The 10740-nt window shown below is 38.1% G+C and overlaps 1 protein-coding gene across 2 annotated transcripts; it reads right to left on the reverse strand.

The window, feature by feature from the left end:
• Positions 3262-7488, reverse strand: LOC109707015 (probable leucine-rich repeat receptor-like protein kinase At1g35710). Of its 2 annotated transcripts, XM_020228054.1 has the most exons (3): positions 6894-7488; positions 4103-6779; positions 3262-3850 (listed from the first exon to the last, which is right to left on the reverse strand). In XM_020228054.1, exons 1-3 carry the CDS (start codon positions 7422-7424, stop codon positions 3483-3485), a joined length of 3576 nt encoding a protein of 1191 aa, XP_020083643.1. In that variant the 5' UTR covers positions 7425-7488; the 3' UTR covers positions 3262-3482. The 2 variants fall into 2 exon arrangements, with proteins under 2 accessions (XP_020083643.1, XP_020083642.1); XM_020228053.1 differs by having other exon boundaries at positions 4103-7488.

Raw genomic sequence — 10740 nt, forward strand, 5'->3', positions numbered from 1 at the left:
TGCCTAGCGAACGAGTAGCCTCAAAATAAACGGCTGAAAATAAAAATCTCATAAAACATAATGATAAAGGACTCAAATTTCAAATCGGAAGTATTGATCTTGTTATTGACGTTAAGTAGAATTTTCTATTAAATTTTTATATAATTTGGAAACTTCTACACCGTTGAACTTAAAAACGTGCAGCACCGGCTATTAAAATAGTCATTTTTGGGACCTATTGATCACTTAGTAAATGATGTCAAAAAATTATAAAATTTGGTTTCTACATGTTATACCTAACGAAGCCGATCGTCAAATCGGATGTCCTATCATTGAAAACAACTTCCAAGCACGGAGGTCCCGGTACTTTTAAAAGTATAGTAGACGCACTCGAGACTTTATATATATATATATATATATATATATATATATTATTTAGCGTATTTGAAGTTTTTAAAAAATAATTTTTTATGGTTTTTTTATATCATTTACCTAGCAATTAAAAGAATTTATCAAAACAATGAGCCAGATTGCCGACCCTAATCATAGGTATATTATATTCTTCAATTAACTGTGAAATTTCTATGGGCCAATTTGATATTAAATGCTATCTATTACTATTACAACAAAAAATATCATAGCCAAGCATAAAGCACGTAGGGATATATACACTTTGCTATTTCTCATATGGGACGAGAAATTATTAATTTCTTGCACTTAGCCAATGCAATCTAACAATATGGCCTATTAAGCAGAGATTATATTTACACGATGTTCATGTGGAAATAACTATTGCGTCTCTAAAAACTTAAAGACAGAGAGAATGATATTGTTTATATTTTTATATTTAATATTCTTTCTTATGTTTAGGATCATGACCGTTGATCACGTGGATTAGAATTAAATAAAAAATTATTTATATTAGAAATTTGATGGGACTCGAATTTGATACAAAATTAAAGAATATAAGACAACCGTTATGTCTCTAAAAGTTTAAACCGGCAAAAAATAGTATTTCTTATATTTTTTATATTTAATATTCATGTTTTATTTTTTTAATGTTGAACATAAAATATTAAAAATATTATTTTCTAGTAACTTAAGCTATTGTAGAAAATTTTTTGTAACGTACAATTTGGCATGATATTCGAACAGAAAGTTCTAAATTCGGTTCCATCATATACCTTTATATTATTTAGCTTCCCTCCATTTAATTTAAATTTATGTCTTGTACCTGTCAAAATATATTAAGTCAAAATTTAAAAGGGAGTATTGAATATTATATATATATTATGTTTTAATAACTTAAGCTATGAAGGAAAATTATTAAATTAAAGGCAAAATACAATGTTGAGATTTTTAGATACATAGTAGTACATCCTTTTTCTAAAAAATTGTTGAGATTTCGTACTTATTTGGATGGGACCAGCGCTTTATTAATTTAATCCTGAAATTGATGGTCGCAATTGACTACAGGATGCATGAGTGTGAAAGGTTCTGTTGTGTTCCCACTTCACACTTGCCATTTCAAAGTCATCCCAACGGTCAACCATGAAACAATTTGTACCTTGTAGTGGCCCAAAGGCGATATAAAATTCCGTAGTTGACCAAAGACCGAGAAGCAAAATCACAAAATATCATTAATTTGTACCCCTCAAAATTTCAGAAATATTGTTATGGATACCCATAAGATTTAAAAAAAACTTCATGGCTGGCCCCTTAAAAGCAGTATATTTATAGTAAGTGCCCTAATCAGCAGTTTAGTGTATATCAATAGACGTTAGCGTTACCAATTAAGGTTAACAGATAATGGTTCAACCCTAGTGGACAATCCCCTTCTTTTATCGCTGTACGTAATTGGTAGCTGTAGTAACAAGGTGGGCGACTTTTTGATTTTATCCTATGTATATATATATTAGTTGATTTTGGGGATCGAGTTGCCATCTACTTAAGTTAATTAGTTTCTAAGCTAGCTTCAATCATCTAGCTAGAACTTCAATCTAGGCGGCTAGCTAGCTAGAAGGGTATCTATCTATCTATGGAATTATCCCATATTTAATTTTAAAATTAAGTTTGAACACGTACGAGATCGAGAACAGCTGTTTACCACTTCGATATTCTTTAATTCATTCGTGGGAACTTCAAAATCCAGCTATATATAAAGCGCACTTGCTTGGTGACGAATGAAAAGAACTATATGTACTATATTAGATAATAGGATCGTTATTAAACCCCACCAGTATTGGACGTCGGAATAAGTTTCGGCGGATGCATGTGTCTTATTCTCTGATCAAGGAGGGGCTGTAGGCTTGAGCTGGATCTCCATATATAAGAGAGCATGAAATATTTAGTTTTAGTTGTCGGAATTGCAGATTCCCTCTCCGAATTGTGATCCCAATGGCGTGTACAGATTTGTGGTGGATTTTCAATCTGGATTACTAATTGTGGGGAACCGAATTAGTAGAGAAGTACTTTAATTTTTCTACATACATCTAATTTGTCTTGTCGCGTGAAAAAAAAGAGGAAATATAATATAAAAAGTCATACAGGCATGGTCAAAAATTGACGCGGTTTTGATTAGAAGAGACAGTAACCAATAAAATCTTAACGAAATATATATATATATATATATATATATATATATATATATATATATATATATATATATATATATGCTGTAGAAAGATAAGTTATTGACTTTTTTTTCTTTTTTTTAAATGTATGCCAATCTGTAGTAACGTTCTAATTGAAAAACCACGTTATCGACTAATGCGCGCTCCCGCTAATTCTATTATCACTAATCGCGTTCTTAAGAAGCTAGCTAGTGAAACCTTATTTCCGTACTTGTAGCACGTTTCTCAACGTTTCCCATTTAGAAAATATTAGTTTTGGAAGCTTTTAACTTGGAAGTACTTCATAATTTTTTTAAAAATAAAATTACTAAAACAACTTTGAACTAAACTTGGAATTACTAAAATAACATCAATTTGACGTTTAGACTTCATAATTAGCATAGCCTTATGTTTGAGCAAATGCGGCAATAAAAGAAAATCTTGGCCTTCCCCTATTTAACCATTGGCCAACAACCTCCTCCGTAGTCTTTTTTAAAAAAAGAAAAAAAATGCATCGCTCAACTAATTATGCCAAACAATATAATAATAATCACGAAATCAAGTGAACAAGTTTTACTTATGTTTACTAAATTAATTAATTAGCACTTTATTGAGGGGGAAAAATAAAGATATTATCCTGAAAAATGATAAAAATTCATGCGAAGGCCAATTATTGCTAGTTCTGAAAGTTCTTACATGCATAATTCCAGTCATATATCACATCAAATTAAGTATCTTCAAATACAAAAAAAAAAAAAAGGAACTGTACAACAAGTATACTTGAATAAGCAATGGAACTTACAAAATTTCATGGGCCGAATGCATATAATATTAGCCTTTAATTAATGCATGATTCCTCCAAAAGATAGAAAACACTCCAATTTTATTGAATCATTTTTGGTAATCAGTCAATTTACTAATCGTGATGGTCCGAAACGGCTCCGCAAGGTAGGCCTGCGTGCGTGCGGAGATCTCCTGGGCGACCGACCGCATGGAAGGCCGGGAGTCTGGGGCGGTGCGGGTGCATGCGAGCGCGATCTTAACGATGAACACCACCTCCTGAGCTAACTGTCCGGTCGGAGGGAGCAACCGTTGGTCCAGTACGTCTTTCAGTAAAAGATCGCTGCCTTCGGATGAAGAAATGGACGGCAGGGACGAAATGAGCTCCCCCGGGTGCTTCCCCATCATAACTTCTAGTGCTACGACTCCGAAGCTGTATACATCGCATTTTTCCGTGACCTTCATAGTATAGGCCAACTCTGCAAAACAACAGCAACAATGAAAAAATGTACGACAAGAGAGATTGAAATTATGAAGCCTATAATTAAGTGATTATAATTAATACAAATTTCACAATGGTCCGTACGTTTAACTCCAGTTAGTTCGAGAATTGGAACTCACAGATAATATATAACGAGTAGTGGAGGATATTCAATCGGCGCAGAAAACGAATGCACAAAAAATAAAAAGTGCTCAGGAAATTGATATGTGCAGGTGAAGAAAGTATTTACCTGGAGCCATATAGCCATAGGATCCGGCAACCGATGTCCACGTAGTGGAACCCGGCTCAAGCATCTTGGCGGTGCCAAAATCTGATATCCGCGGCTCGTATTCGGACTCCAGTAAGATGTTGTTCGCTGAGATGTCGCGGTGAACTATCGGCGGGCTACAATCATGGTGCAGATAGGCCAAAGCATGGGCCACACCCTGAATCACCTTCACCCTCATGGCCCAGTTTAGCTTCTTACCCCCTTCCTCACTATAAAGCACTTTTCCCAGACTACCCTTCTCAACGTACTCATACACCAAGTACATGCGCCCGCTCCTCATGCAGAACCCGTGAAGCTTCACAATGTTCCGATGCCGCACTTCAGTGAGGGCGCGGATCTCGTTCTCGAAGCTCTTCTTGCTGATCTCGGATAAATCGCCCGGTTCGGTCACCTGGAGGCGTTTCACGGCGACCACTTGGCCCGCCGGGAGCTCGGCTTTGTAGACGCTACCAAAGCCTCCTTTGCCTATGCAGTAGACCTCATTGAAGTTATCTGTGGCGTTCATAATGTCCAAAAATGTAAACTTACCCTCTCTTTCCCATATCAATGATTCCGATATGTCCTTGGTCACACTCTCTATCTCTAGATGTTCTTTAGCTCCTTTTCTGCATAATAATATGACCGTCACAACTGTGATTGCTAAGACCAACATTGCCACAACGGGGACAACAATCGCAACGACCAATATTCTCCGGTGGTGCTTGTGAGAACTACTGCTGGAGGAAGCGGATTGGCATGAAGCTAGGCCCTGAACATTTCCACACAAGCCAAGATTCCCGACATAGGCTGCAGAAGTTGCATTCCGAAAAGCGCTTCCGGCCGGAATCGCGCCGCTGAGCCGGTTGTATGAGAAATCGACGGAGTCAAGGCTGAACATGTTCGAAAATGTGGCCGGGATTTGACCCGACAGGTCGTTGTGCGAGACATTAAGCTTCTGAAGCGCAGATAGCATACCGAGATTCGACGGGATCGGCCCGGAGAGCGAATTGCTGCTCAAATCCAACAAAATTTGCAGCAGAACCAAGTTCCCAATCTGATATGGTATACCTCCTGATAACCCATTTTTGCTCAAATCGAGCAGCAAAAGCTGATTCGAATTGCCAAGTTCGGGCGGAATGGGGCCTGTGAGCTTGTTCGCTGATAGATCGAGGGATTGTAATCGATTGATGTTGCCCAAATGGGAAGGGATTAGACCTGTTAGCATATTATCACTCAGATTGAGTTTGTACAAGAACTTGAGCTGTCCCAATTCGGGCGGAATGGACCCTGTCAAGAGGTTGGAACTTAGGCTGAGATCCTGCATATTGGTCATGCCGCCAATTGATGCAGGAATTTCACCTGATATGCTATTACCATCCAAGTGCAAGTAAGTCAGATTCTTACACTCCCCCCAGTCGGACGAAATCGTGCCGGTCAATCCATTTCCAGTGAGATCCAGGTACAGAAGATCCGGGTGGACTCCGAAGGCCTCTGATATGTCACCAGCAAAGTGGTTGTGCTCCAGCCGAACGCGAATCAGTTTCGAGCAGTTACGCAGGCACAGCGGCAGCTGGCCTGAGAAGTTGTTGTTGTTCGCGGTTAAGTACTCCAGCGCCAAGCTGCTGCACAAGCTCTGCGGCAGCTCCCCCGTGAAGCTGTTGTTCGAGAAGCTGATGTTTGTTAACTGCAGATTGTTCACTCCGAGGTCTGCAGGGATTCTGCCGGTGAGATTGTTGTTGAACACCGAGAGGGTCGCGAGATTTGGGAGCTTCGAAATCGATGTCGGCAATTCGCCTTCTAGTTGGTTGGTGTTTATATCTAACAAGGTTAGCGCCGTCAAGTTCCCAATCTCTTCCGGTATTGAACCTGTAAGGTTGTTGTAGAAGAGTGCTAAAACTCCGAGTTGCTTGAGATTTCCGATAGTACGAGGGATCGGACCGGTGAGCTGGTTCACCGAAAGATCCAAATGCGTCAAGGTAACCAAATTCCCGATCTCCAGCGGGATCACGCGGGAAAGGTTGTTGTTATAGAGAAAAAGAAATAGGAGTTTTGTTGCTGATCCGATCTCCGGCGGGATCGGCCCGGCGAACATGTTGTTTTGTATCTGAAAGGAGATGAGCTCGGGCCAGTTTGTGAACAGGTCCGGCGGGATCCCGCCGGAGAGCAAATTGGTCGAAATGCCGAACTCCCTCATTTTCGTGAGGTTCGAAAAGGACTTGGGCAGCTCGCCCGTGAGAAGGTTGTTGGATAAGTCTATGAAGTTGAGGTCAGTACAGAGGCTCAGGTCTTGCGGAACGGTGGAGTTCAATCCGGCAGAGTGAAGGTCCAGGCGTTGGAGCAATCCGAGGCGGCCGAGGGACGCGGGGATCGGCCCGGGTAAAGAATTGCTAAAGAGCTCGAGAATTCGGAGGGTGGAGATGGACCCGAGCACCGGGGGTATCCCGCCGGTGAGATTGTTGGCCCCGAGACGCAGGTCCCGGAGCCGCGAAAGCTTGGTGAGGGACGCCGGAATGTTTCCGGCGAAGCTATTGTAGGTGAGGTTGAGGTACTCAAGATGGGGTAAATCCGTGGCAATCGAATCCGGTATAGGGCCCGAGAATGCGTTTTGCGAGAGATCGAGGTAAGTGAGGTTCGTGCAGTTGAGGATGAACCGCGGGAACTGCATTGTTAAGGAGTTGAGGAACAGGGAGAGATGCGTCACGGAAGGCATGGCCGAGAATTTTTGGTAGTCCGGATTTGCCAAGTAATTCGAGCCGAGGTCAAAGTAGCGCACCTTGGGGAGGTAGCTGAGCTGGAAGGGGATGGGCCCGGCGAGGTTGTTGTTGTAGAGACGGAGGTCGAGGAGCTCAGAGAGCCGCCCGATCTCCGGGGGGATCGGACCGACGAAACCGTTGCTGCCGAGGTCCAAGCGAGTGAGACGGGCGGGCGAGGAGATGCTGGCGGGGACGGAGCCCTGCAGCAGGTTGTTGCTGAGGTCGAGGGCGGTGAGGTTGGGGAGCGAGGCGAAGTCGAGCGCGTCGAGCGTGCCGTTGAGGTTGGAGTTGGGGAGGCTGAGCTCCACGACGGATTCGCCCGCGGCGTCGCACCGCACGCCGGCCCAGCGGCACGGGGCGGCAGATGCGTTGTTGGAAAGGGACCACGACGAAAGCGATTGCGGTTCGTACAAGCTGGCTTTCCATTTCAGAAGCGCCTCTGCTTCCGAAAGCGCTTTCCCGGTGGAAATGGATAAGAAGAAGAAGAAGAAGAAGAAGACGACGACGATGCGAAAGAGGCGGATGGAGAGCTTGGGGAGGGGACGTTTCATGGCCGAGTTAGTGTGGAGATGATGAGTCGGGACTCGGGACTGGGGACTCGGGACTCGGGAGTTGATTTATAAAAATTAATAATAACGAACCCCCGGGCCTTTTTCAGTCATTTGTATAGTGGGGATAGTGGGAGTGACAGCGACAGCGAGAGTCAAATAAGGAGGGTTTATTAATATTCGGGTTAAGTGGTGGTTATAGGTGTGCGGGTGTGAAAGCTTTTCCGTGTGGATTTTGGGTTTGATGGGCTCAGAGGGTGGACTATTGAAGAACCTTGCTGCTTGGCATTGCTTAAATTTGATGAAGAAGAAACACAGTCGGTAAGATTCCACAATTAATGCATAAAATTTATTACGTACAAACCATCCACTTTTTAGGCCCCGGCGTGCGATACGAGAAAGTGTTTTTTATAACAAGTATTTAATAAGGGCAATTTCACCACTAGCCCCCTTAAATATATAAATATCGTAAATATCCCTATAAAATTAAAAATATCATATATACCTCTTCAAATGTAGAAAATTATCACAAATACCTTTTCTTCAAACGGACATTAAGATTAAGTTATAAAATAACTAATTTATTCTTGGTTGGGTTGTTCTTTTGACAGCAACTAATAAAGGAATAATTTCATAAATACCCTTTAAATTTTAAAAATAATAATTTTTAGTACTAATTATTGGTGGATAAAATATGTGGAAACCCTCACCTATAGGTCATTTTGAAATAGACCCCCTTACCTTCAATTTTTTAACATTAAGAGCACTTGAACTTTTAGTTTTTTTTTTGTTTTTATATTTTACTTAATTAAAAGATTTTCAATTGAGATCCCTCGTAGAAGAATTTGATAAAATTTTTAACTTAGTTGGAAAAAAAAATACTCAATTGCAAAAATAAAGAATCACTTAGGTTGAGACGATGTATATATATAGAAAGAGAGAGAGAAAAAGAGAGAGTACGGCTACTATACTCTTATAAATACGATCGCCTTCGTACTCATAAGTCGTTTTCAATGATAGAGCTTCTGAATAGATGATCCATATCGTTAAATATCATCTGGAACATTTAAAACTTTTAAAAATCAAATTTTATAATTTTTTGATATTATTTACCTTACAATAAAAAAATCTCAAAATTGACAATTGTTAACGGTGGGATAGTTGCTAGTTTAACAATATAAAAGAATCAGAAGTTAAATTTTTGATAGGAAATTATATTCACTATCTAGATAGAAATCAATAACTTTGATCTTAAATTGAAGAATCCGATCATCTATTTTTAGAATGTCGTTTGATTTTGACAATTCATTTTATGTCCACTTTGATAGACTTTATTATAATTTCGAAAAATTACAAAATTTATTTTTTAGAAATTTTAAATACTCTAAATCATTTTTAACGAGCTGGATCGTCGACTCGGAAGCTCCATTATCGAAAACAATTTATGAATACGAAAGGCTCTATATTCATAAGAGTATAGTAGCCCTATTTTTATATAGTCCGGCTATAGTGTTTGTAAAAGCATCAAGCACTTGGTTCTTATAAATTTTTTACCCTTAGATCTACCCTTTGATCATTTCCACCCGTTAGATTATACTATTTAACCAACCACCCACTCAATACTAGGGGTCCCTCATCATCTAACTGCACATCTCTTAATCCAATGGACAAAAATCTACAACCACCAATATTTGATACTTTTAAAAGTATAGGAGCTCAATTAATTATATATATATATATATATATATATATATATATATATATATATATATAGACTATAGAGTCCGGCTAGCTACTATACTCTTATGAGTACGATCGCCCTCGTACTCATATGTTTTCGATGATAGAGTTTCTGAATCGACGATCCATATCGTTAAACATTATATAGAGCATTTAAAACTTCTAGAAATCAAATTTTATAATTTTTCGATATCATCCACCTTATGATCAAAACCTCACAAAATTAACAATTTTTAACGGCCGGTATGGGATACTTGCTAATTTAACGGTGTAAAAGAATTGGAATAGGTTGATTTTTTGATAGAATTTTTATACTATATAAAACGATCAATAACTTTGATTTAAAATTTTAATGTTATATTATTACATTTGATAAGATTTTTATTTTCAGCGTTGATTTTGAGCCCTTCGTTCACTAGCAAATTATATCGTAAAATACATAAATATTATTTCTAAGTACTTCAAATACTCTAAATCAATTTAACAGGAGCATATCGACGATTCGAATCGCAACATCGAAAACAGCGAGCCGGAAGCACGAAGGCTCCGTGCTTCCGATAGCATAGTACCTCACTATATATAATATATATATATATATATATATATAATATATATATATATATATATATATATATATATATATATATTTATATCAAAGCTAGACTATGCTGAAGTGGGCTAATGGGTGAGCAGGTCTTCAATGCAATGTTACTTTTTGTTGACATAAATGTTCAAATTAAAAAACTATTGCTGAGTGGGTCAGTAGAAAACACTAATATCAAAAAAAATTTATATCAAAATATTTTTTGTATGACTTATGTGAGTTATTTAAATAAAATTCAAAAAAAATTAAATCTTGAAATTAATATTGAATATTACAATGGACAATTGCATTACAACTATATATAATTTACAAGCGAAAAATCATAACAAGATTTAATTATTACACTTAATAGACTATAGATCTTTAATTGTAAAATTTTAAAAAGAATGTTGAATTATTATGTGATTGAAAGGTTAAGAATTGATCCTGATCATGTAATTAATCTTAAATTATTACACTTAGTTAAATTAGTAATAAGGGTAAAATGGGTATTTACAGAATATTAGATGACTTTTTAATAGAATATTAATCTTAAGGGTACTGGTGAATATTTTTGCTTTTTAGAGGGGTATTGCTGATATTTTGTAATTTAGAGGGGCATTTATGAAATTCTTGTCTCCTAGAAGGGTATTGATGAAATTATCCCTATTTAATATAACACCTATTGGGATAGTCTCATAATGAATTGTTATCTAAATTGCTTTCTCTCAAGTTTGAGGGCTGGACTAGTACGATTTGTGCGTTTTCAAAGAAGGCTCTAAGATTTGGTTTTTTCATTCAAAAAGCTATCAGTAATTAGAGTTTGAAATGACAATATTCATTTAATAGAGCTAGTCTCCTATACTATCTATAATAGCGGGGCTCCGGTCCTATAGTTTTATTTTCGATTTTAGGGTGTTCAAATCAACGATCCACACCGTTAAAATTGATCTAGGGTATTTAAAGTTTTTGGAAATAAAATTTTATATATTTTCA

The sequence above is a fragment of the Ananas comosus genome, linkage group 3, assembly GCF_001540865.1.
Source record: "Ananas comosus cultivar F153 linkage group 3, ASM154086v1, whole genome shotgun sequence".
In the NCBI taxonomy this organism is placed as follows: domain Eukaryota; kingdom Viridiplantae; phylum Streptophyta; class Magnoliopsida; order Poales; family Bromeliaceae; genus Ananas; species Ananas comosus.